Raw genomic sequence first — 27974 nt, 5'->3', positions numbered from 1 at the left:
TATTGTGATTTAAATTAACCCTTGTTACGGGTCAAATTGACCCGTCTTTAAAAAATAGTTAAAAGTGTTTTTTTCAGTATGAAACTTCTTCTGCTTGCCCTAATTAGTGTAATCAACATATAATATGAAAATGGGTTATCTCACATATTCACAACCACCCCCTGCAAAAACTACAAAAACTAAAACAAAATTGCAATGTTATGTTTCAGATAGATAGATAGATAGATAGATAGATAGATAGATAGATAGATAGATAGATAGATAGATAGGAAAACTATTGCACTAAATATTCATTATATTGATAATAATTAGCAATGGAGTTAGTAATGAAATATGCACACTGCTTGTTAGGATTTTTTTCAGATATCTTTTGAATAATTAAACATGTGACGGGTCAATATGAACCGGGAACACCACTGCTGGTTCTGACAAATTAACATAATAGAAGGGTTTTTTTTAATTGCATTCTATTATAAAAGTCCTTATTTGATCTGATTGTGAGCAAGATAAAAAAAAGATGTTTTAAAATTGCTAAAACACTTTACTGCAGTGGGGGTTGAATGTGGGGATATATAAACTATTGTGCCTGATGACACGAAGCCATAGCAGCAGCAGCAGCCGTCTTATAACATGTTCCTTTATGGATCAATTCATCTGTAAAACAACACACAGTTTAAAAGCGGGTCGGAAATAAGGTCAGATCTACCAAGGGGAAAGCACTGTAGCAGAAAATTGTAGGAAATGGTACGGCTGTGACAGACACAAGAGTATTGGACAGATAATTTACACCCAGCAAAAGAGTAACACATAAAATAAAAAAATTGAAAATGCATTAACATGCCAAACGTCATTTCTTTAATGAAATGTAACATACAGTGTAATGCACATACACATGCTGTACACTTTATATTGAACATATGCCTCAAGCTCTTTCTCTTCTGTGATTGGGATAAAAGTTCTGCTGTTTCTACTGTAACCACTAGAGGGGTCTGCAGGGTTGGGTGATGGTACTGAATATGGGTCTCAGTGCTGGAAGCATTTTTACGCTATAGGATATACTTGGCTTAAAAGTCTGAGATTTACAAAGGAGCATTGATCATATACACCATAAAAAGACCCAATAAATGAGCACGAAAGTCCACAAGTACCCATCTTTTATGTAGCAGGAGATGCATGAAAGATGTTTACTTTGCTTTATTCACACCAGACATCATTTATCAGTCATATAGAGAGGTCATCTGACCTGAAAGGAGACAAATTGCATAAGTTTACAGCTGCATTCAAAACTGTTCTCTATTATATAAATGTGCGTGCTGTATTGCCAGTATGTCAGTGAAGTAGCAGTAATAACAGTACAATTTACAGCTTTTCCACAGTCAGTTTACTAAATACTAATCAATATATAGTTAATATATAGTGAAATATTCTTTTAAATAAATTCTTTCTCAAACCTACTTCCCACAACATTGGAAATAGCACCCTATTGTGTGCAAAAATTATTTTTACTTAATTAAATATTTTGTTAAGTATTTTTTTATTCATTAAGATTGTCTATTGCAGGGGTGTCCAAACTACGGCCCGCGGGCCGCTCATTTTAGAAATAGAATGAAAGTTGGCCCACTGTTAAGCAGGTTTTTATAATGTGAGATTTAAAGTTTGAACGCTAGGCGTCAAAAACGGGCCAAAGATCCTAAAAGCGGAGAGGGTGCACATTTCTAGCGCAGAAAAACAGGCCAAAGAGTCTAAAAGCGGAGAGGGTGTGCATTTCTAGCGCAGAAAAACGGGGCAAAGAATCTAAAAGCGGAGAGAGTGCGCATTTCTAGCGCAGAAAAACAGGGCAAAGAGTCTAAAAGCGGAGAGAGTGCGCATTTCTAGCGCAGAAAAACAGGGCAAAGAGTCTAAAAGCGGAGAGAGTGCACATTTCTAGCGCAGAAAAACGGGGCAAAAGAGTCTAAAAACGGAGAGAGTGTGCATTTCTAGAGCAGAAAAATGGGGCAAAGAGTCTAAAAGAGGAGAGAGTGCGCATTTCTAGCGCAGAAAAGTGGGGCAAAGAGTCTAAAAGCGGAGAGGGTGCGCATTTCTAACGCAGACAAACGGGCCAAAGAGTCTAAAAGCGGAGAGAGTGCGCATTTCCGGCGCAGAAAAACGGGCCAAAGAGTCTAAAAGCGGAGAGGGTGCGCATTTCTAACGCAGAAAAACGGGCCAAAGAGTCTAAAAGTTGACGTAATTAAGGAGTTTTATATTAAGAGACATCGTGAAATTAAACATCAATTTGAAAAATCTTAGTTTACACAACACTGTCAAAGATAAAGATAATAAGTCAAGTAAAATGGTGTGTAAATGAAATAATCAGGAAAAAACTATTATTTAAAGTGGTAAATTTCATTAGTTGTTTCATTACGGAGTGTGGCCAGTGACTTTAAATATATTTCTCTTTCTGGCCCCCAACAAAAAAAAGTTTGGACACCCCTGGTCTATTGTACTCTATTTTATTTCCAGTCATAGCCATGAATAAAAGGTCCTCAGAATTAAATGCAACCTCTCATTAGTAAAAATATGTAAATAGTTCGGCAACAACAATCAATAATCAAATCAGACATAATAGTGAAACAGTGTGAGAAGTGCTTGTGGGCTGTAGCATATATTTCAATAACCCAATCCTTGTAAGTAATGAGCTGTGCTGCTCTGCTTTAATAACATCTATTGCCTCTTTCTGTGCTCTTATTTATAGTAGGAGAGGTGAGTCAGCAAGCCTCTCAGGACTTTATTGCCCTTCTTCACACAATTTATGGGTGCTTTGACTTTTTGTTCTACTTCTTGGTGGGTCCGAGCGTGAAGGCAATAAAGTACAGCACCAATATTTGCAAGCAAATCTAGCAAATCTGCAAATATTGGCACACGTTTAATCTCGTGTAGCTCCTTCTAAGTTTTGCAAAGGCAAACAATTGAAGTATTTTGACTGTCATAATACATACATAAGGCTCTGTGCATATTTCTATAAAAATACAAATAAATTACATATTACTAATTAACTATTCAACTTGTTTTATCATGTTTCAGTGCAAATACAGTAACAGTCAAAAGTTCAGGCACACCTCTTCTTAATTTCAAATATTTTCTACATTGTAGATTATTATATTAAAGACATGTAAACAATTAAGGGACACATATGGAATTAATGTGAAGGTGAAAAGCAGCAACTATTGTTCAGCACCTCCAGGAACTCCTTCCTTCAAGACGCTAAGAAAACTATTCCAGTTAACGCTCCCTTATGAAGACACTAAGATTACTGCAAATACCAAGAGAGTGCAGATCTGTCCTCAAAGATAAATATGATACTTAGTATAAAACACAAATATTATTAAGTATAGTTTTTACAGTTTTTAATTACAGAAAAAATCTGCATGTGTTCCTGTACAGCTTTAATATAGTCTTCGATATTAAATGTACCATGTAAAAAATCATAAAAAGAAAGAAAGTAATTGAATAAAAAGAGGTGTGTCCAAACTTTTCACTGATACTGTAGTTTATAGCTGCTGAAATAAAAAAACAAAGACAAAAAAATAAAAAATCAGCATAGTATATTTACTTGACTACATTCACTTACTATAGTGCAATTTCTTCTCCTTTTTTTGGATGAAACATTTCAGCTTTTACTTGTTTTCTCTCCTTTTTCTACAATTGTGTATTTTTTTCCCCCAAAGTCTAGTTAATACGATTTCATGCTGCAGTAGCACATAATGTGTGCATCAAAATGAGCTGTTTGTACAGGCACGTAAATCTGATTTTCCTTTAAGTGACTTATAATCTATAATGCAGAAGTCCATTAACCATAGTCTTGTGGTCAGAAATGTCCATTAGTACTTGTAACTTGCAAATAATTGCTTTTTATTTTGTAGTACTTTTTAATACTACACTTCCTGTGGTTGATACAATGCGCAACAATACTTCCAAAGCAAATGAACAGGAGAGGATCCTCGTCGTCGAATAAGAAAAAAGACACTGACTCAGTTAAAGGGTTCGGGAGAGTTTTCTGTTAAAGGCAAGGCAATATTTCGGCTTGTAAAAGTAAAAAAACGATACCGGCTAACAGTGACTCCAGCAGAAAACGCAGCAGATGTGCAGCAGGCGTGGCTAAAGGCAGACATCTTAAGGTCGAACTGTTATTTGTGAAAAAGGATTGGCCTGGCCGTGCCCGTGAGGATCCTTGGTACGTGAACAGATATGATGTGGGAGATCATGTCAGGGAAGTTCACTTTCACTGAAAGAGACTGGGACTGGACGAACAAGTCATATGTAAACTGATGAAGCTTTTTCACAATCTGAAAAAAAAGAAAAGGGAATAAACATAAATATATGGAGTACTTAAATCTAAGCTAAACTGCTAACGATAACTGATAACAATAATCTTGGCGATGTGACAAGCACTGAATTAAAAAAAATATTTCAAGAATTCACTACTGCAACAAAAAAAAGAAAACAAAATTTTATTATAGCATATGATATGATATCGCACACCCCTATTTAAAAATACAAATATCTCATTTTTATCAGATTTGTAACAGAAGTCAATGATCCAGACTGTCATGATACTAATAATAATGCACCCCAAATATCTCCATATATCCAGAATTAAAGTAAAATAAATGATACTGGACAGTTATAATCTGTCTCTAGTAGATATATAACGGGAAATGAGAACCATGTGATTTTTGTCTTTTGCTAAAAACAGCAAAAAAGAAGTACTATAATGTGATAATTAGGGGTGGGTGATATGACACCATATTTCAGGGTAAAATACCATTAATAATATTCAAAATCACACACTGCTTTTTGATATCTTTATGCTGCTTTACTCCTGGTTCAAAAATGCAAGCAGTTCAGTGTGGTTTGACGGCTTGTGATCATCCAGCTTCCTCTTCGTTATATTCCAGAGGCTTTCAATTCGGTAAAATCAAAGAAACTCATCATTTTTAAATGGTTTATACATTTCCAATACATATTTAAATTAAAAGCTTAATTCCGAGTATTACTGAATTAGTCGTTAACTAATCTGTTGAGCTGGATGTTTTACAACACAAAGCTTCATTCTTAATAGATTATGTTTTACTATGGTTTTATATGCATTAAATTTGTAATTGATTTTTCCCTCCTGTAAGCTGGCCTGTGCTCAAGTTTCTTTACAGTTAAAAGGGAAACACTGAGCTTATGTAAAAATCTGATTTTTCTAAACACTCCTCACTCCAACTGCTTCCCCCATTGATATAACACCACCTAATAGTCAGAACTGCCCCATCACACACATGCTACCAATGCTAGTGGGGTGCACTGGATTACACTGGTGAGAATGATGGGAAAACATCAAATCTCATTTAAATGTATCTGTGAGTTATTTTTACTTTACAGCTTAGGTTTAGTCTTGGGCCAAGGTGAATTGTGGAAATGTTTTGATCTGTGCCGTTTAAAACAGGAGCTTCACCCCAAAACACACACTAACACACTAAATAGGGTGTTACAAATAGTGCACTACCTTTAGAAATGTGTTTATTAAAGTAATGTTGCACCAAGTGCTATCTAACATTGTTATGCATCTCTTTAACTGTATATTTCTGTTTTCATTTTTATTCATAGTTATTTTTAATGGTTTTACTGACTCTTTAACCTACATTGCCACACAAATAAATGTACCAATGATTTCTTTAAGTACACATTACTCCATATTAATTTCATAAGCAATATTGTATTAGTAATAATTTAAATGTATCAATATCTTATTGCCAATTTGATTCTAATGATTCTAGAGGTCTAATATTAAAGTACAAATATTAAACTCCACTTAAATTAAAGGGTGTCTAAGGGTAACTCTGTTACCTGTATTTCTCTGGTCAAATAATATGAGTGCATACATTTGAATGCATATTAAAATACTAAGATGTAAAAACTAAGCCCTTTTTATTATATCAGCCATTTATTATATTCTGCATATAAATGCTTTAAATGACAATATTTGTATTTGGAATTTGGGAGAAATGTTGTTTGTAGTTTATTGAATGAAACAACAATATTCAATTTACTCAAACATAAACCTATAAATAGCAAAATCAGATAAACTGATTCAGAAACTGAAGTGGTCTCGATTAATTAATTAAACTAATTGTTAGATTGTTAGATCAATAAATAATAATATTTAGGTGCAACTCTAGTTAGGCTATGCTGCACAAAGTGAGCATCATTTGCTTTTTATTATTAAAATAATGTCTGCTATGTTTTATAGGCAACAAAATGTTATATGTCAATAAGTTTTAAACCCAGGTTAGACAAACCTTTTCTTCTGAACTGTTATAATATTACAGTTTAGGAGAATAACGTCTGATTGTAGAGTTAAAATGATTAAATATCAATATGATTACACTGTTATACACACTAACATCACTGTATTTATCCTTCCCTACAAACAAAAAACAGCTACTCTCTCTTTCTCTTTCTCTCTTTCTTGGTATATGAGCCTGCATAAAATGTATCACAGTAGAAATTATGAGACTGCAATAAGTCACCGGATGCAGGTAGTCCAGCAGCTGTGTGAGCTGAAACAGCCTCTCTGCGTGGTTGCTGTGGCTTGTGTGTGTAACCAAGCGGTCCAGCTCGTTGATGTAGGTCGTCCTCAACTCGTCAAAACACCTCTGGTTTTTCAGCCCTTCCTCTGGAACTGAGACAAATGACATTTCAAGGAGAGGGAAAAAACATCCCTATCCTTGAGGGATGCGAGAGAGAGGCTGCTGCATGCTGGAGTCTAAGCTGACATTTTGAAGGAGAAAAAGAAGCTGAAAAGTCACTTTGTCTTTTTTTTCTCCTCAAAATTTCAGCGCGCACTCCAGAAAAAGGCAGGCCGAACAACTGAAACGCAAGATTATGCCTTTATACTTGATTCCAACGCTAGAGCTCCAACAACACTCGTCAGTCTAAATAGTTCATGTTGTTCATTAATCACTAATGAGCGACGTCCCTTAAATATTGTTGCAGGTGCTTTTGACTACAGTTCAGTCCTTGGCAGACACTCACTCGTCTCAAGTTGTATTAATCTGTCTAACTATGCATATGCACATACACTGCATGCTAATCTAGCTTGTGTGTGACAAAAGGACTTAAGAGCTGCACTCAGCTTTGTTTTAATTCTGAAATATGATCATTTGCACTGAAAAGATGCATTCAATTTACCTGAGATGTCTACAGCATTTTTATATGAATTATTAATACTCCATTAAGACCACCTGACCTATTAGTTTACCCACTTTTGGTACTGTACTGGGGTACTGATACACACCACCCACCTCCTTGTTTCTCGCTCCCTGTTCATTTGATCAGATCTGCTTACAAAATAGGGGCACTTTGTAATTCTATAATTACAATATAGTCCATCTTTTTCTCTGCATTTTCACTTTATTATCCTCCTTTCACCCTGTTCTTTAATACTCAAGACCACCACAGAGCACTCTAGTCCTTCATCAGTGGTCAGAGGATTATGCCCACAGGATACTGCTCTAATGACGTTTTTGGCTGGATATTTCTGGTTGGTGGGCTATTATTTCATACCAGATCCATCTGTACCTACAGTATATAACACACACTAACACACTACAGCATATCAGTATCACTGAACTGATAGTAATGGCCCACCAACCTTATAAAAAAAAAAAAAACTGCTCTATGTTATGATTTGGTCCTGTAGTTTCCTATTCATTGAAAAACAGGGTAAAATGAGGCATGTAAAAATGCAGATAAGATATACTTATACATAATTATTTTGTAGTAAATACAGTAAATATCTAATTATATACACACCTACAAAGTAGGGGTGGGCAATATTATACCGTATACAATATATCGCAACACAGAAATATTGTGATATTAAAAATCCATATCGTGATAATAGAGATGTTCTGTCTTAAAAGTAGTCTTATTATTATTATGTGAAGCTTTAAGTGTATTTATTGTATAATTGTTTTTGTTTGCAGTTTATATGCATGCACTAAATATTCTGCAATATTTTTTGCTGCATTATATTATTTTATGCTATATTATTAATGTTGCCACATTATGAATATGCTGTTATACTCTTTTTTACTGTATTCCTGAAATGAATGAATTATTTTTCTGTTTTTCTATAACGCCAAGTATATCGTTATCGCAAAAATACCCTGAAATACCGTGATATTATTTTATAGCTGTTTCACCCACCCCTACTACAAAGTGCTCCTATAGAGTGAGCTGATCTAATAAAAAGAGGCAACAAGTATTGGTGGTTACAAATAAAGTATGTGCATGTTATTTTTGTGGAGATTAAGTTTTAAGGACTTTTTATGATAGATAGACAGACAGACAGACAGACAGATAAGATAGTTAATATATCCCGAAGGAAATTTAGGCAAGCTGTTTAAATAATTATCGTAAATAAATCTGCCCACAGCCTTGTTTCTATCCTCAAACAAGGACAGATGGGAAAAAGCATCCAAAAATTGTCCTACATTTGCAATAATCATGACATTTTGAAGCCTTAAAGTTTGATTACTTTCAGCAATGATTGTGTTGGTATAAAATACTTAAATAGTTTAATGGAAATTAAAATAAATGCAGTGCATTTCTAACTGACGTGATGTGTGAAAAACAAGTTCAGCATTGTTTTCATCCTGTGATCTCACACTGTGAAGGACTGTGATACTGTCACTTAGGAGGCCACACTGTGAATGTATGGCAGCAGCCAGCCAGGCTAGTGTGGGGACAGTATGACGTGATTGGACTCACCGATGCTGAAGAGGAGCAGAGCTTTCATACAGAGGAACTCTTCTTGCGTGACCTGAAGCCTGCCCATGCTTTCAGACAGACGGCACATGCGGACACAGTGCTCGTACATACTGGAGACCTGCATCCTCTGGCTGGGGAGGATGAGAAAGAGAAAGTGTGTGAGAGAGAAAGAGATGAAGAGAAAGACCCAAGGTCAGTCTCCTTCTTTAGCCTTGCCCAGCATCAACTGCTGCCATGTTCACCGAGCTAATGTTGCATGAAATTTCAGCTCAAGCTGCAAATATCCGCCCCAGTTGCGTAAGCCGCCGTGCCCCTCGACTTACAGCACAGCATTGTCGGGACAAGACCACATATTTATTTACTTTAGGAAGTGGACGTGCGAAGCCATATCTGTGCATTAGATCCTTAATGAAATATTTAAACCACATGCATTATTCAGAGTTTGCATTTTGAGGTGAGGTATGGCGCATGTATGTTGCTGCAGCGGAGAGAGTGAGTGTAAGTAAAGGTTATCTACGCCTCTTCCCCGCAGAGAGGCGAGAGGGGAATATTTCCTCCCAGTACAATGCTCTTAAAAGAATCAAATACCAATCAAGGAAATCAGCTTAATGCTTTTGGCAGTGCTTGACATTAATGCTCGTACGGGAGAAATTTATGCTGGACAAGTGGATAATAAATATTTTTTGGATCATATTAATGGAATGCAAATAGCTTTCAATAGAACGAATTCCAGTCAAGGCGGCTTCATTTGCTTAGGAGTTTTCCTTTAAATTGTGCTTACTCATTGAAAACAAGATCAGGGGCAAAGTACAGCATTCTGGCCTTGACGTTCTTGAAGGACCTCCAGCCCAAGGCAAACACCATGATTCCCATCCAGGAGTACTGAATTGCGGCCATTTGGTCATCCAGGTGCAGCTTCTGAAAGCCTATATCAGCGGAAACAAATGCATGAAAAAGGCAGTATATCAAAAGTACATAAAAGTGCACAACAATGCAAAAGTAACAAATATACTATAAAACAAAAGATATACAGTGAATAAAAAAAATCTACATTTGAATGTGAATAAATCTAAATCTGTTCCCACCCAATCCAAGTGGGCTGAATCAGGCATTTTTAAGAGATCAAGTATTGGTTTTAAAATACCGATCCAATTCTGTACCTTAGTTTTGTTGAAGCAGAGCACCCTCTGGTGTCCCATAGGTGCCATTATTATACAAAATTATCTGTAACCTTATTTCAGTGAACAAAACAAAACAAAAATGCATTGAAACTGATGAGTGCTTTGGCATAAGCAGCCAAAATGGCTAAAATCTGATCTTTCCATTCCACCTTAAACAGTGCAGCAGTTACACTGTGTATACATGCCAACAAAAGACAGTTCGTAAGTCTGTAGCTTAGCTCAGAGCCTTTTTGTTAACATACCACAGCAAAAAGAGACATAATTTACAAACAGTTAACAGCGTTTGTTAGTTTATATGTCAGAAAATAATTATTTAAAGCACTTTAAAATAAAATGTTTGTCTATTTTCTGCTGTTTGTGTCTATGCTGAAAAACCTAAAACCTGAACCTGAAAACGATGAAGGTTAGCACTGAACTAACTTGGGACAATGCATTTTTTTTTTTTTTTTTTTACTAAAAACTGAATTACAAACATTTCCCAAAACCTTGTTCGTACCACTATGTAGTTCAAATTTTCACACTTGGAAACTCAATTTAGGTTATTCATACTGTAATTCTTTATCATCACTGCTACTAACAACAATAATGTTTAGGGATGCACCAAACAATGCAACAGCATGTATATGGACAAAAATGTCAAGAAAATGAATCTGGTGTTCAAATTTTAAAGCAACAGAGGCAAAACCATTTTCCTCCCTCTCTTTCTCCTTCGAAGGTAGATAGCTAGCAACATGTGACAAAAGAAGTGCTGCTGTGGTAAGTTAATAATTAGAATAAACTGATAAGGTAAGTTTCATGAATAAAAATATAATTGCTGAGGTAACTAGCTAGCTATTTAGCTAGCTAACTGTGTAACACACTGTTAGATAGCTGTAGCTATCATTTTTACATACCGTCTACAACTATGTATCGTATTTCTGCACTATAAGGCGCAAATAAAATTCTTTAAATTTCCCAACATCCACTGTGTGCCTTGTGTATGAATTCTACCAGGCAGGTTACTAAGGAGCAGTGAAGCCTCTCCACTGAAGTACAGAGTTATACAGGAGTTTCAGTGAAGTTTCTCCAGCACCGAGAATGGAGCAGTATTAGCATTAGCTAATCATCATAGCACTAGCTCTTTCACCCTTCAGAGGGGAGTATATTGGACTGTAGTCTGCGTGTTTACAGTTTATAAACAAGCTACATGGGCAAACTGCTAGCTGATAGTGCCCTTTCTTACCAGAACACTGAGGGTTCCTCAGTCTAGTGCTATGGGGCAGCATTTACTAGCACTGCTAACCACGGCTGAAAATCTAAGCTTACTGTAAATAAACATTCAGAGCTCATTTTGACTGAAAGAAAAAATGTTTTTTTTTTTTTTAGAATTACAGTTTTGTTTACATATGCACTTTCCCAGTTTTCCCATTAGAAGGAAAGCATGGCGACTATTGTCGCTTAAAATGCGCTTAACATAGACCAGAAAATAGACGTTCATTGATAGTGCGCCTTATAGTCTGTAAAAAAAGGTATGTAAATTTAGGAATAACATTGCACTACTGAGCTGAATAATTAGGTAAATATGTGGAAACAAAACAATACATACAATAAAGATGATAACAGTAATACAATAATATATAATAATATAGAATAATAGGCAATGTGTCTTTTAGAAGAAATGAATCAATGCTCAGTACATGGCATATAAGTGAGTGTACTGTTCCACTGTAGAAGACAGACTTTCTTACACAGAATACACAGTCCCGGGTTCGAAACCTGTGTGCTGATGAGTTAGTTTTATATTTTTATAAATTATATAGGGAAATGAAAGCTCTTAGTCATTAAGAATTGATTCATTTAAGTACTGTAAAGATTTCAATGTTGTCTCTTCTGATTTATGTTTGCAATGAAGATAAATTGATAACATCTTTTTAATAGACCTAGAAACCCGTATGGGAAAATATGCAGTATGTTTATGGGAAACACACCCCCGCTTGGTTGTACTTGTGCAAGGACAGACATATTCCATTCCATTAAATCCATTTGGAGAGATATACTCCCACCCCATATTTACTCTTGAGGTATGCCTGGTTAGAAATGAAACTGTTGTGGAAACACTGCAAATCTACCAGTGGAAGAGCCATGATACTTTCTTTTTGGTTTTAAACGAGCACTGATTTTCAGAACTGAGAATCCACATGCTATAGAAAGCAAATCATACCTCATCCAATTATAGTCAGTGCTCACTTTCTAAAGCGAGTACAATGTATAAATAAATGTTAAAATAATCACCACACTACAAATATTTATTTGTATTTATGAATACTTAATTCAGAGTGTGTAGCACTTTGCACACACACTTACACAGTGCGATGATTTGATTGCAGTGTTTGGGAAGAACTGAGAGCTGAATGGCCAAAGAGGCCTGTTACGCTAGATTCTAAGATTTTAAACACACTATGAAGTTTAATTCTTTACCAGGTAAAGATTTTTGTCAATTGTCTGCCTGAGATTACAGCACTAAATCTTGATTATTTCTATTCAAGCATTACATAAAAAAGCTTTCATGTTTGATAAGGAACATTGCTGAAAAACTGTAATTGTAATATCAAATATATATAAAAAAATTAAGTAAATCTGCTAATGTCAAAATACAATGAATAAAATCATAAAATTGGCTCTTTCCTGAACTTCATTTTAAAATCAATATTTTCCTGAATACAAATCAAACAGTTCATGTCCTCCAAAGCTTTACTTCCGTTATGTTAGTCTATTTTTTTACGTCTATTTTCAAACATGCAGAATTTGGGTTGATTCCTGTTACTGATATGGAATTATTACCAGTAAGTGGAGTAGAGACAAAAAAGACAGTTTCTCCAAGTGTCCTGTTGGAGATTTTGAAGCCCTCAAATTTTTTGAATGTAAGTAAGTGATTTTACTGCAAAAAAAGGATTTTGTATCACCTGTAGCCTGTATGTGGGACAAGGCATTTTAAGGGGTTAAAACAGTTGTAAAAATATTGTTACCAAACAAAATAAATGGGTTTTGAATGTATCTTCATATAAACTGATCTCTAAACATTAAATTAATTTAATTAATTATTTAAAATTTACCTTAAAAATAAGTAAATTAACAGCATGTTACCTAAGCTGTGGGGCAGTATTATGTACATTGGCCAACAGTCAATTAAAACCAATTATTTGGTTTGGACTGGGGACAAATTTTTGGGACATTCCTACTCTATACTGAAACAATTAATAATAATGATACGACTGATTTAGTGTCTGCTTAACCCTACTGTTATGTTACGAGTCAAATTGACCAGTCTTGAAGCTTAAAGATCTAGGAAAAATAATTAAAATGCTTTTTTAAGTATGAAACTTCTTCTGCTTGCCTTAATCAGTGTAATCAATATATAATATGAAAATGTCTCATCTCACATATTTGCAACAACCACCCCCTGCAAAAACTAAGACTAAAACTTAAACGAAATTGCAATGTTATGTTTCAATGTTATGTAAAACTACTGTTTTATATGTTGGTCTTTTAAAAGTAATAAAGCAGTGAAACATTAAAAAAAAGTTTGAACATGTATTTTTTTAAATAAAAAAAACGAGTGAATTATCCAAATTAAACCATTACCTGTTAGAGGTAAGGAACATTATTGCACTAAATATTCATTATATTGATAATAATTAGCAATGGAGTTAGTTACGATATATTCACACTGCTTGTTAGGATTTTTTTCAGATATCTTTTGCATAATTAAACATGCGACGGGTCAATAAAAACCGGGAACACCACTGCTGGTTTAGACAAATTAACATAATAGGAGGGTTAAATAGAGAGCACACACAAACTGTACTAGTATTTCTCCATCTAAAACGTTCATTACCAGGTATCCCCTTTGCCCATTTGACAACCGTGACAAGTTGCCTCTCTCCCAGTTCGTTAAGGCTGGTTAGCAGTGAATCTGCTGAGTCAGGCTGAGCCTGGTCATGGCCAGCGTTCACCACAGCAGGCTCGATTCGCTCAAGAATGCTCAGCATCTCATGCTGGGTCTGAAGCCCAGGCTTGGGAGAAATGACTGTTGCAGACATCTGGACAGGTTCACTCTTGGCTGCTTCAGCCTGTTCTATTCTCTTCTGCTTCTGGCCTGGAGAAAGAAAAGCAAGACACAAGACCAAGCAAATGAGGAACAAAGACATATACAAGCTATGACAAAGAACAAAGGGATGTTGGACACTTGCCACCCCGACAACCCGACCCTGCTGCAAGTCAACAGCAATCGATCCGTCAATGTACAAAAACAAAGCTGACAGAGATGGTAAGCATACCTGAACGTGTAAACGTGTGAGTTAAAGATAACACTGACTGACTTTTGTAATTAATGAGGTTTCAACCTTTCCTGACAGTCGAGAAATACTGGAGAGATTGAGGTAGAGAAGCTGAAAGCAGCAGGAATTACTTACTACTCCTCTTAATCTCTTGCACACTTACATACATAGACATTACATATTGTCTAAAGCAAATTGCAACATTATTGACATTTGAAATCTCACATTTGTGGATTGTATGACATACCGTGTTCACTGGCAGCGATTTGTGGAATTGTTTCTGAGCCCATGAAGTGATTTACAGTACAAAATCATGCCTGCATTTAATGCAGTGCTCTAGTGCTGCCGAGGGCCTGAAGATCACCAGCATCCAATATTGACAGTCAGCCTCGTCCCTTTACACACTGGAATCTCTCCAGATTCTATTGATGATCTTTTGGTCCTTTGAGATGATCTACTGTAGATAGTGAGATTAACAGTTTTTAGATACAGCTGTCATCGATTTTTCAGTTTCCTTTTAAGCAACACTTACTTTTTCAGGATTTTGTCACCTGTTCTAACTTTTGTAAGATGCACTTTTTGGTTTTAACATCCCTGTATTGTTGCGTTTGTCGTCCCTAGTCCTGCCTGCCAGCGGGCTGGATTTATGAAACGTGAGCAGAGCAAATTTGCACCTAAATCATTTATTAAACACTTCTGTAAATATTCATTAATGTTTAATTAATGAGTACGTAATCTCAAAATGTTCAAAAGTGAACAAAAATTGATCCTACTGACTATGCATGAAATGTGCATTTGACATGACTGCAATTTTATTAAAATGAACAAAAAAAAAGTAAATAATAATATAACAATGCAAGCAAATAATCTAGTAAAAATAAAAAATCCCACTCTACAATCAAACAGTCTTTCCTAATACAGTCTGTTATTCAGAGCAGCCTGCACTGCACAGGGCTTTTTTGTTTGAGAAATTATTCTGTTACACGTGGTCAATTAGTTCGTTCATTAATGTGAATTATTTCACTGTAAAAGAGTCTAGGCAGTGTAATAGTCAGAAATTGCTGATCTTGCTGGCCTGCTGCTGCTGGATTAGGAGTGAGGACTGGCTGGTTAGTAAACTTTATATTTCTTGCAACATTTTAGAGCTTTGAGAAGGGAGTCCACCAGATCCTACACTATTCCTGTGCCTGTACAGATGCTGTCCGTGCTTGGCTCTTTGGGTACTGAAAGGTTGCAGTGTGAGATTGCTGACAGATCAGAAAATCGGAAGTGCACGACTACGTGCAGAGACTGCACACAGGGCCAACCTCGCTTTTTGTTGCATGCATGCACACTCTATTTACGAGGTAGCAAGTAGTAACCGAGCTTTACTACTTGCCTACTAAACTTTTGGAACTATGCTGAGGTGACAGAGGACTGAAAATCTTGATCTGTTGCGCTTCTTTCGAACCGCTCTTGCAGAACAGCTACGACTTCACTGCCATCTCTACGATTCCTCTATAAGAGAGCACTGAACCTCTAGGAGAAACCATCAAGAGAAATTAAAAGTATGGCTCATGCATACACACTTTTAGCAGCTGCACAGATTCATGCACTGTCTGTGGAGTTGCATGCGAAAATTTTCTGTGAAAATATAACTCAGCCTTTAGACCAGGGGTCACTAATAGGCGGACGGCGGTCCGGGTCCGGACCCAGACGTTGTCCAATGCGGACCCAAACCGATAAACTACTGAAAATGATTTAATTTTGTTCATGTAAAGTGGCGTAATTTTTCTTGTTCACACTGCAGCAACGCGGCATCGCTCCCAACCGCTTTCTCTGCCTTTCTCTCGCCTCTTTGGGGTGTGTCTCTTGAAAGAGCAAGCAGTTTATCTGCCACCAGCAAGAATGTTGTAGTTGTTAGGCTGTGTATGAACAAGATGCTGTTCTTTTTTTTTTTTTTTTGTCGCCCGGTGAACCCTGCTAAAACATCCAGCTCAGGACCAGCTGCTCCTCCGTCTCTGTAATCACACAGAGAGGTAACACAAAGCACAAAAAAAGCCTGAAAAAGCTGTTGTGTGGTGCTGAAGCCCTGTCCGCGTGGCGCTGTTTATCTACCGACCAGCGAAACTCGCTTCCCATTTGCATAAAGTTTGAAATATCTCAACTTGTCGCTGCTCGCTTTGCCTCGTTCGCACCGCTGCCGCATATGATTCAGTGCTATATCCTGTATATATATATATATATATATATATATATATATATATATATATATATATATATATATATATATATATATATATATATATATATAAATGGATAAATGGACCGTACTGAATTATAATTAAATACCCCTGCTTTAGACAGCATAATCTAGCAAATGCATCTATGCCACTATATCAAGTTCTCCCACGTGAGCAACAAATGTAGTCTATAGAATGAAAATAAAAGATGCTGATTTAAATGCACTTTGATTTCTGCAAATCAAAAAAAAAAGCTGTTATCTTTAGCTTTTTTGTAGCAATGTTTAATCTTTTTGCTGTGATTTCTCAGTACAAGGGCTTTCTTACATGGTGGTCATTTGTAATTCATGGACATGGATTATGGTAATAGTATGATAATTGCAAAGGAACGTGCACATCCTTCAAATTACTGAACTGTGGGTATTCATTACCATACACAGACTGTGCAGATCTGATGGAAAGTTTTCAGGAAGATCTATTTTACACATAATTTACTCTCATTTTTTTATGCAGGTTTCATGAATGAGGTCCACTGTTTCTGTGGGTCTGCGCTGTGCTGTAATACACATGGCTGTGTGTTTAGGTCAGAGTCCCCGCCTTCTTCTTAGTGTTTGCACGCATTCCTGGTTCCTTGCCAGTGAACCCTTGTTGTCCTTGTCAGGTGCTGAACATTTAGCCTCTTCCTCCAGTCCCAAATGTTTCTCTAAACCCTCTGACCCTACTTTACGTCTGCAATCAGGTGACTATTATAGTCTATTGTATGCCACTTTAACATAATTATAAAATAATGACATAATTCACACTTTTTAAAAAGCAACAAACTTTTAGATATTAAGATTAATCAGACATTAAAATTGTCATATAAAAAATATTTATAAGTGAAATACCTGTTTTTACACATAGTCGACATAAGTAACTTAATACAAGAAGATTATACATCCTGCACCTAACATCTGAGATTACACATAAGGCCCATTTCCTTCCCCTATGCTCCACTCTCCCACTCACTCACATTTAACCCAAATCAGACGTCTAACAGCTAGGTTTCTGTAGGCGTTTATGATCCGAGCAACAACATTTATCACAAACAATAATCACAAACATACAGCTCTGGAAAAAATTAAGAGGCCACTTCAGTTTCTGAATCAGTTTCTCTGATTTAGCTATTTATAGGTATATGTTTAAATAACATATACATTGTTGTTTTATTCTATAAACTACAGACAACTTTTCTCCCAAATTCCAAATTAAAAATACTGTCATTTAGAGCATTTATGTGCAGAAAATGAAAAATGGCTGAAATAACAAAAAAGATGCAGAGCTTTTAAATCTCATATAATGCAAAGAAAGCAAGTTCATATTCATATTCAAGTTTTAAGAGTTCAGAAATCAAAATTTGGTTGAATAACCCTGGTTTTCTAATCACAGTTTTTTCATGCATCTTGGCACCATGTTCTCCTCCACCAGTCTTACACACTGCTTTTAGATAACTTTATGATGCTTTACTCTTGGTGCAAAAATTCTAACAGTTCATTTTGGTGGTTTGATGGCTTGTGATCATCCATCTTCCTCTTGATTACATTCCAGAGGTTTTCAATTTGGGAAAATCAAAGAAACTCATCATTATTAAGTGGTCTTTAATTTTTTTTCAAAGCTGTATAATTTTCCCTTCACAAATACACTAATCATCCACTATGCTGCAAGCGCAAGCTAATGGGTAGGGGTGTGCCATATCGTATTGTACACATTGATATCAACAACATTTGTGAATATCGTGAACGATATTACATATTGAAATATTGTTCCGTATCACCCACCCCTAATTATCACATCAGGGTTCTACTTTTTTACTGTTTTTAAAGAAGAAAAAATCACGCTGATCTCATTTTCCACTATGTATCTACTAGAGACAGATTATATCTGTCCAGTATCATTTATTTTACTTTAATCCTGGATATATGGAGATATTTGGAGTGCATTATTTGTATCATTATGACATTCTGGATCATTGACTTCTGTTACAATCTGATGATGATTCTTGTATTGTATTTTTTAATATCTCAGTTAGGGTATGCCATATCATATTGTGATATATAATATAATATAATTTAATGTTTGTTTTGTTGCAGTGCATTCTTGGAAAATAATGTTTTCAATGTTTATTTTAAATGGTTTGTTTTGAGTATAGTTATCGCAGAAATACCATAAAATATCAAGATCTTCTTTTAGGGCCAACTTTATTAATAGGTAATTTAAGTATCAGTAGTTACATGGACCTCTAGGATGGATTCTAAATAATTGTACGAAATATGTATAACTCATACTGAAATGTTTCCTTCTCTGCTGTATTGCTGACAGAGCTCAGAAAGAACCCACACGCTCGGATTGGTCACAGCTGCTGTTAAAAGGGAATTGTGGGTAGTAGGGCAGTGCTGAGTCTGCTGTATAGTGTTCCTCCCTGAAGGGCTCAGTAAGGGCGCTCATGATCATTCTTTTGATTGCCAGATTAAGAAATTCCTAATGGGCACGCGCACATGAACGCACACAAACACACAGCCTTTTTTCCCGGACCCGGGTACGCTTTCAATAGGGTTTTGGTTTGGTATGTTTCTTCAAGTGTAAAAGCTGCTTTAGGACCCGGGAGTGGTCCAGAGTATTGATCTGGGGTTCAGCTGAAATCGATGGTCTGGGGTTTACTTCAAGCTGAATAAAATAAACCTTTCACTTGTTATAGTATATACTTTTTTTACTGCAATTGCATATTTATCTGTCCATAGAACAATTCATGTAAAAGCTGTCAAGACATTGCCAATTAGAATAATACATATTCAATCAATCAAGAAACATTAAGTAAAATAACAGTTTTTGATTAATTCTAACGAATTAACACACGTGATTAATGTAAAAACCTTAACACTTTAATGTGTGCCCCCAGTCTGTTAATATTTTAGTGGTTTTTACAGTGATTGTAAAAACACAGCGCCACTATTGCTAATCTCGTTCTTTAATTTTCTCTCTCTTTCTCTTTTACTCACACACATTCTTTTACCGTTGTTAATGATGCAACAATAATTCCATTTTGCCACATTAATTATTTATTTAAATGTAAATAAAAGCTTATTAAAAGCTTTCGTTTTTAAAAAGAGCATGTGCAGCTAATCGTTATTGATCACAGAATATTGTTGCAATTAATACAATTATTTTTTATATTGACTGATATATTACCACAATATAGAACAGGTGATGCTTACATGAATATAATGTGACAACCAAAGGGTGGTGGAAATGGCCCTAAAATTATATCACGAAATTTCATGGTATTTACACGATACCGATACTAATAATAACAATAATATACAATAAATATAACAATAATATATATATATATATATAACAGACAGCATTTATTTTCAGAAAATGAGAAATGGCAGAAATAACAAAAAAGATGCAGAGCGTCCAGGCTTCAAATAATTAAATAAAAGAAAAGAAATAAAAGTTAATAAATATAAAGTTTTTATAGTTCAGAAATCAATATTTGGTGGAATATCCCTGCTTTTTAATCACAGTTTTTTTCATGCATCTTGGCATCATGTTCTCCTCCACCAGTCTTACACACTGCTTTTGGATATCTTTATGCTGCTTTACTCCTGGTGCAAAAAATCAAGCAGTTTAGTTTGGTTTGATGGCTTGTGATCATCCATCTTCCTTTTGATTATATTCCAGAGGTTTTCAATTTGGCAAAATCAAAGAAACTGGACAACTCGAGGTTGTCTAATTTTTTAAAAACTTTTTACTAAAAACAGCAAAAAAGTAGTACCCTGATGTTATAATTAGGGGTGGGTCATATGGTACGGTATTTTAGGGTATAATATCATTTACGATAATCAATAATGTTGGCGATATTATTACATCCCTAGAGACAATGGAGGCCTGTAGAGTAAATTCAATTTCCTTGAATTTTTCCTCGAATGTGTAAAATAAAAGACAGTTACCTCCGAGACTCATCCCTGATTCGAGGCATCTTTTAAGACGACAGGATGGGCAGTTTCGTCTCCTGAGCTTATCGATGGTGCAGTCGTTCCGACTGGCGCACAGATACTTCTGTTTGCCTGGAGACGACAAAAAAAAAACATGCTGTATTTAAGTCAGTGCTGCGAGACTTTCAAGGAAAATGGGGCATAAAACGCCTCACTTGCTCACATGCCTTTGTGTGTAGGTCACAAATTACAGTTAGCTGACTTCGAGGCAGCAGGCCCGCTTTGTTTTGACCCAGTTAAACACAAGCAGCGGCAGGCAGGTAAACAGCCCAACCACCTAGAGACTCACCCGTGGCAGCTCGCTTGAAAAACACTTTACAACTCCCACATGTAAGCGCTCCATAGTGACACCCTGAGGCCTGCTCCCCACAGACCTGGCAAATGCGCTGGCTTGGGAACAGTAGTCTCACATCTCCCAGTCTGGAAAAAAAACAAAAAAAAAAACACACAATTCCAACACACCGTTTTTGCTTTAAACATTAATGCCATGAAAAATGTGACATTTACCCTACTTAAAAATATTACAAGACTTTACTGAAAGAGCCTATTATGTGCAAAAACATCCTATTTAAGCTAAATTAAAATGGCAAAGTTTAAAATATACGAGTATTGGAATTGAGCTTATATCAACAGAAACAATGTACAAAACAATACAAATTAATTTAGATTCTGCAATATATAGTTTAACCTGAGTTATCACAGAAATGCTTGTATTTTGTACCAATATTGGCATTAGTCTTTATCAGTAGCGATATCTAAGCCCGTGACGATAACACATTTTTGGAATAATATTTTGTCTCACAAACAATATTCTCACTATTTGAAGATTTATAAAACATTATTTTATGTTGCTGATGTAATAATAATAATATAATAGAGTAGTAATGGGAATAAACATTTTTAAATAGCAATGGATTTTAAACAGATATTTGTTAATATATAATAATAATAAAAGCATAATAATAACCCACTGTTTACAGGCTCATTCATTTTATATGGCTTTTCCCACTGAATAAACACAACGGCCAACACAAAGATCAGTCAAAATGATCGAGGTCATGCCCAGATATTGCATGATGATTGTTGATACTGTATTTATTGTGACAGGTCTAGTCAAATCCGAAAAGGAAAAAGTGTTACTACACCGAATCTTCTCAGACCTATAATCTTACTGGACACTTGACATTTCCAATCATCATCTTTCTGTTCGGATGGAAACTTCCTACTCCTTCCTGACACAAGCCCATACAAGACTCCACTCTGTAGCAGATAAGAAGGGCTCTATTATGAAATACTGCGCAGAGTAGAGAAGAGACACTGAGTCTTCTTCAAGGCCTATATAAGAATACATTATACCCATCATTCTTGCAAAATAACACAAAAACTGCATGAGTAACATAAGAGCACTTATGCTATTGTCCAGGCACCAATGTAGAAAACATTATTTAATAAATAAAATGAAATGAAAACTGTGTACTTCCAGCAACACTGATTACTGCCTATATATATATATATATATATATATATATATATATATATATATATATAGGCAGTAATCAGTGTTATATATAAATTTTGCATTAGTCACTAAGTCGCAGAAATGGATAGATTATACAGAACACTCAGATGTGCTCAAAATGGATCAGATTTCACTGAGCTTCGGTAATAGCCACGGTAAACATTAAGCCTGCACATTCTTGGTTAAATCTAATTTGTTGGCATTCCTGTTGTTAAATTTAATAAGCATATTTTATTTTTTATATTAATATGGTTTTACGTTTGTTGTTAAGGCCTAGTTACTCTAAGTAACTACAAAATTTACATTCATGTTTACTCAATAAATATTATAAACTGACAAACGTGCCTATCTACGTTAATTAGGGCTGTGCAAAATTGTACTTTTCGCAATATATCTCTGTAAAACTGTAGTAATTTCTGTAATATATTGTTTTGTTTCATTATATTACACGAATTTAAGCTGTATTAATTTGTGATATTATTTTACTTACTTGGTAAGTTAAGGTTATCAAAAAAGACAATTTTTTTTTTGTTTACAGTAAATGTTTACATTTCGTATTAACGCTATATAATTTTTTTGCAATAGTATTTCCATTAAATTAATAAGATATTTTGTTGTGTTTTGTCATATCGACAAGAATACTGTTATTACAGATATATCCTAAAATATAAAATATTTTATTTATTCTTATAAACAATACATCTAATCTACTAGGGGTGAACAGTGTGGACACAAATCTGATGTTTAAATACGGTGATATATTTTCTCCTCCACCAGTCTTACCCACTGCTTTTGGATAACTTTATGCCTTTACTTTAGGTGCAAAAATTCAAGCAGTTCAGCTTGGTGGTTTGATGGCTGTGACCATCCATCTTCCTCTTGGTTATAATTTAGAAGTTTTCTTTTTATTAAAATAAAGTTTATAACAATATTGATGTGACAAATCGAAAATAAATAAATATCTTAAATTCATCTATGGATTCAAGGTTTTTGATGGCACTTGGCTGCACCCAGGATTTGAAGTAGTTTGGTGTGTGTGTTCACTTTGGACCTCTACCTCACTCTGCCTCGCTCTACCTCCAGCCTTGTTATGTCACATTTGTAAGAGATTATCAACTTACTGAATATGGGTAACACAATTTGAGTCCGCTGTTATTCACAATGTTATCACAGCCCTTACAATATGTTTACTGCGAAAACACATATCATAGTAACAATAAAAATGTACAATAACAATTTACCTTACAGCCCTACAACCGTTTCTACACCTTTATGGTTTTAGTTCTATCAGAGATCACTGATTTAGAAAAAAGAAGAGCTATATGACTAGAGCTGTTTTCTTTAGCAGTGTCTGCAGGAGCATAACAATAATATTAAGTTGCAGAGAAAATGCAAGAGAGTAAATTAATCTCCTGAAGCGGGCTGACATTGAGACACTTACGTGAGTTATGGGTCAGTTCATCTATCTGGACCATCTGCTGTAACGCCAACTTCAGAAATCTCTTCTTGCCATACCACAGGATAACACGAAGGTTTAATACTTTAAACACAAACGTTTTATATTTAATATAATGAGAAATGGCAGATTTTCAGACTCACTAAAGCTGTGGTTTTAAATATGACTTTTAACTGCAAAGAACTATAAATCTGCAGGTGATATTTGTTCCTAGAAAGCGGTATTTTGCTAGTTTTTTTCCTCAAGCATACTGACTAAATCTAGCTACTGTTACGTATTAAATCAGGTATTTTTAAGTAGGAAACTCACCACACTGCGCCAGACACCGGTCCTACAGGACAGGAGAGGCACACCACTGAGCTGAGAGCCCTATTCATACTACTGACTGATGATTAAATAACAGCACATGTCTCCAGTGTACAATCTCTGAGAAGGCTTACGTTGGTTTCTCCATTACATAACTGCTTACCGAAGCAGGTGCTCAGGTTGCTTTGCTCTGGAGTGCTAGGACTGAATGAACATCATTTGGTGAACATTAAAAGGGTTGCACTCTTCCCTCAATATACCCCTGACTGGAGTTTGGAAGAACATGGAAGATACAGCATATCATAAACCAAGTTTAGGAAGTTTGCATTCGTATACGTGACGGTATAAAAAAAGGAGAAAAAACACCAGTAACTGTACAATTATTAGTATTAGTAGGCAATCACACATCTGTTCCTCTTAAGTGTTATTCTTCTCATCTCATGCATCTTCTACTGAGTGTCTGTCTGTATATCTCAAATTTTAAGGTATAGAAAATTGTATGGGATTGTAACCAGTTATCGTATAAGTGCAACAGTATCCATACAGTAAGAATCCAAACACTGGTGTGGCAAAAAAAATCATATGAGTGCACTAAAATCTGTCTACAAGAGTTAAACAAACCAGAATATGTTTTATACTTTATATTCTACACATTAGTCACATTTATCTTTGAGGACAGATCTGCACATTCTTGGTATTTTAATCTCAGTCTCTTCATGAGGGAGAGTCACCTGGAACAGTTTTCTCAGCGTCTTGAAGGAAGGAGTTCCTGGAGGTGCTGAACAATAGTTGCTGCTTTTTTATTGTTTACTACAGACCTGCATATGTGTTACTTCATAATTTTCATGTCTTTAATATTAATCTACATTGTAGAAAATAATACATATAAAAAACAAATGGTAATGAGAATGTGTGTCCAAACCAGCAGACTTTTATTTGCCCAATGCAGTGACCGGGGCTAAACTGCTGATGGATTTGGTTTGCTAATAAATGTCTATTCTGATTAAAAATAGGTCTTAATCTGTGTATCAGACTGCTAGCTAGCTTGTATTAGATTGCTGGCCAGCTAACTAACTTAGCTACTGACATTAGTTTCAAAACAGTCACTAATGACAGTGAGTTAAAATATTATGGGTTATTCTAGGTTTTAATATTTTTTTAGCTATAGCTAGTCTCACTTTTCTGCTGACACAGTCTGTTACTTTTGCCCGTAGTTAGTTAGTAACTACAGTTAGCTAACTAAAGAACTGTTTGTTTGTTAACTAATACATTTAGATTAGGTCAGTGACTTATATAGTGGCAGGAAAACGTATGGAAACACTTCGGAAGATCATGATTTTTGTCATAAAATGTGATCTGATCTTCATCCAAGTAAAGGGTATTGACAAATATAATACACCTAAAATAATTACACAAAAATATTTTTGCAATGCAGTGGGCGGGCTAATCTGGTAGTTTAATTGGATAATACATGTCTATTCTGATTAATACACTGCCTGGCCAAAAAATAAACACCTGGATTTAACTAAGCAATCTCATCTAGGGTTGCTGCAGTTGCTCATGTCTAGGTTCAGCAACAGTATGTGCTAAACGAATGAATATACTACCTGAATATACTAAATTAATATACTGTAGAAAATGATATTTCTTAATCTGTGTGAAGTGAAATAATACACAAAAAAGAAGAAAACACACCATGTCCAGGGCAATGGATGCAGGGTTAACCAGGGGTTAACCAACTAGCCTACATATATACAAAGCTATTAGCTGGAGTTTACAGTTTATTCATTATTAGTTGGCTAGCTAGGTTAAAAACTTAGATTAGCTAACTACTGCCATTAGCTTTAAAACAGGCACTACTGACAGTGTGTAGATTTATTATGGGTTACCTCAAGTTAGATTTTTTTTCTAGCTATAGCTAGTCTCCTTTTTCTGATGTCACAAACTATTACTTTTTATCCTGTAATTATTTAGCTAACTACAGTTAGCTAACTAGCTACAGAGCTGTTTGTTTATTTGTTTGAAATACCATTGTTTTCTGCATAAATCTGACGTGATCTTATTTCATCCAAGTAAAGGGTTTTAACAAATATAATGCACCTAAAAAACTTACACAAACATTTTTTCCAATTCAGTGGGTGGGGCTACTCTGCTGTTTGATTGGGTAATAAATGTCTATTATGATTAAAATAGATCTTAATTGTTTTATTTTATTAATAGTAAGCTGCCCCCTTCAACCAGCTTTTATATTCAGCAGCTTTTATATTAAACTCAGTGCAAACCAAGCTTAATGTGCTTGTATTTCAGTTTAGGAAAATTGTATAATATGAAAAACACTGCAAAAGGAAAGAGCTCTAGTCCTTTACAGGTTTCTGACAGAAGCAAACGTCTATCTACTAGATAGATTCCTTTTGGAAGCTTTTATATGTAAAGATGTATAATCTTGATTATCCCATTACCCCCCAGCACTGATTCCAATATCTAAATAGTCTTAACAATTAAACATTTGTAATTATTTAAAAAATAATAATAAAATGTTAAAATGCTAAATGTGGTACTTGAAAGAATCTAAAGTAGTTATTTTCTACATATTGTGGTTTGTTTCCTTTTTGTTTTTAAAAATCTGCATGTGTTCCTGTAAAGCTTTATTGACTTTAATATAAGTAGAAAGAAAACAGATTAAATGAAATGCTGTAGTTAGTTATAAATCATAAAAAAATATTATCATTTTGACAGGACTAGTAGTTCTAGATTAGCTTATCTTAGTTAGCTTTAGCCAAGTCCTTAACAACGCGCCCATAGCAACGGGCTCACGTTACGGCACGTTTTTTTTTTTTTTGTTTGTTTTGTTTTTTTTTTTTTTTTTTTATTATTAGTTAGTAAACAAAACTATTGCTGCTGCTGCACTTAGTTTTATTTTCTATGTGGAATAATTATAATATAATAATAAATCCAGCCTAAGAAATTGGGAATAGTACTCCGTAAAAATACGTTTGCTTTTCATTTTAAATTGAATTAGATCAGCTTCAACTTCTGTATTAACGGGCTAGCTAACTAGTTAAGTTAAGTTAGTTTACTTAGCTATCTAACGTAACGTTAGTAGCTGCCATTAGCTGCAAAACAGGTAACGTACTACTGACAGTGAGTAGAATTACTTATTATGGGTTAACGTTACTTTAAGTTAGAAAAACATTGTCTCACTTTTCTGCTGATACAGTCTGTTACTTTTGCACGTCGTTATTTAGCTAGTTAGCTAACTAGCTACTTAACTGTCTGTGTGTTTGTTTACTTGCTTGACTTCAGGAAGAGAGTTAACGCCTGCTTTCATTTTTTTTTTACCCGGGTTATGTCAGTGACTTAAACCTTTGGCCTACCCGTGTTTAAAGCCGGGCGGGGGTATCCTGCAGGTCTGCAGAAGCCCTGGTGAGGAAACGGCGCTCCTGAACTTTCCGCCCGGGTACAGATGCTCGGGCACCTTCTCCGCCAGCGACGCCGGAGAACCAAGTGGTAGCTCGTACCCGCTGATAGTATGCAAAGGGAAAGAAGCTTCGTAGTAGTGTGTGTAGAATGGAAACGCGCAGTGTCGAGAGAAATGTCCTTGGCTGTCGCCAGCCTGGAAGTGAACACCGTCCTCCCGGTGCTTCTCCTCTGTTTTCACGCTGAAGTTGTTCGGTATCGTGTTCGGTTCGGCCAGAGTCCCTTTGGCTCCTCTGTCGAGTCTCTGCTGCTGTCTCTGCTGAATCCACGGCTCCTCCACACCACCCAAGGTTGGGTGCGAATTCAGCGCGAGTTCAGAGCGGCACTCGCTGGCTGTCCCACAGGGCTTCTCCATACTCCGCCTGGACTGCCAGTCCTCTGACAAATTAATCGTCTTAACGCCGCTCACGCCCGCGAGTTCATCCCCACGGCTTGCCTCAAACATCCCGCCATATATCGCTGACGAACCGCAGCCGTGTGACAGACAGGACTTCCACCTCTGGAGGCAGTACCGCTGCTGCTGCATCTCCACTCAGCGGCTCATGGCTCCCCCTGAAGAAAAACGGCGCTCTCTACTTGGCTCCTTTCCACCGGGGAGGAGGTGATTCACGTTTTCCCTCCTGTTTGTCCTGTTGCTGCTGGCCACGCGTGTTTTATCCAC

At 35.7% G+C, this 27974-nt stretch overlaps 1 protein-coding gene across 1 annotated transcript; it reads right to left on the bottom strand.

Annotated features, from left to right (window-relative positions):
* Positions 1-832: 832 nt before the first annotated feature.
* On the bottom strand, positions 833-27974 carry LOC103035547 (androgen receptor). Its single transcript, XM_007228375.4, has 8 exons — positions 27211-27974; positions 20845-20975; positions 20511-20627; positions 13855-14115; positions 9581-9725; positions 8800-8930; positions 6555-6706; positions 833-4322 (listed from the first exon to the last, which is right to left on the bottom strand). The coding sequence occupies exons 1-8, from the start codon at positions 27837-27839 to the stop codon at positions 4164-4166; spliced, it is 1725 nt and encodes a 574-aa protein (XP_007228437.3). The 5' UTR covers positions 27840-27974; the 3' UTR covers positions 833-4163.

Source organism: Astyanax mexicanus, chromosome 10 (assembly GCF_023375975.1).
Source record: "Astyanax mexicanus isolate ESR-SI-001 chromosome 10, AstMex3_surface, whole genome shotgun sequence".
Taxonomy (NCBI): Eukaryota; Metazoa; Chordata; class Actinopteri; order Characiformes; family Acestrorhamphidae; genus Astyanax; species Astyanax mexicanus.
The sequence above is the reverse complement of the archived record's forward strand: the minus strand, read 5'-3'. Positions and strand labels throughout refer to the sequence as shown.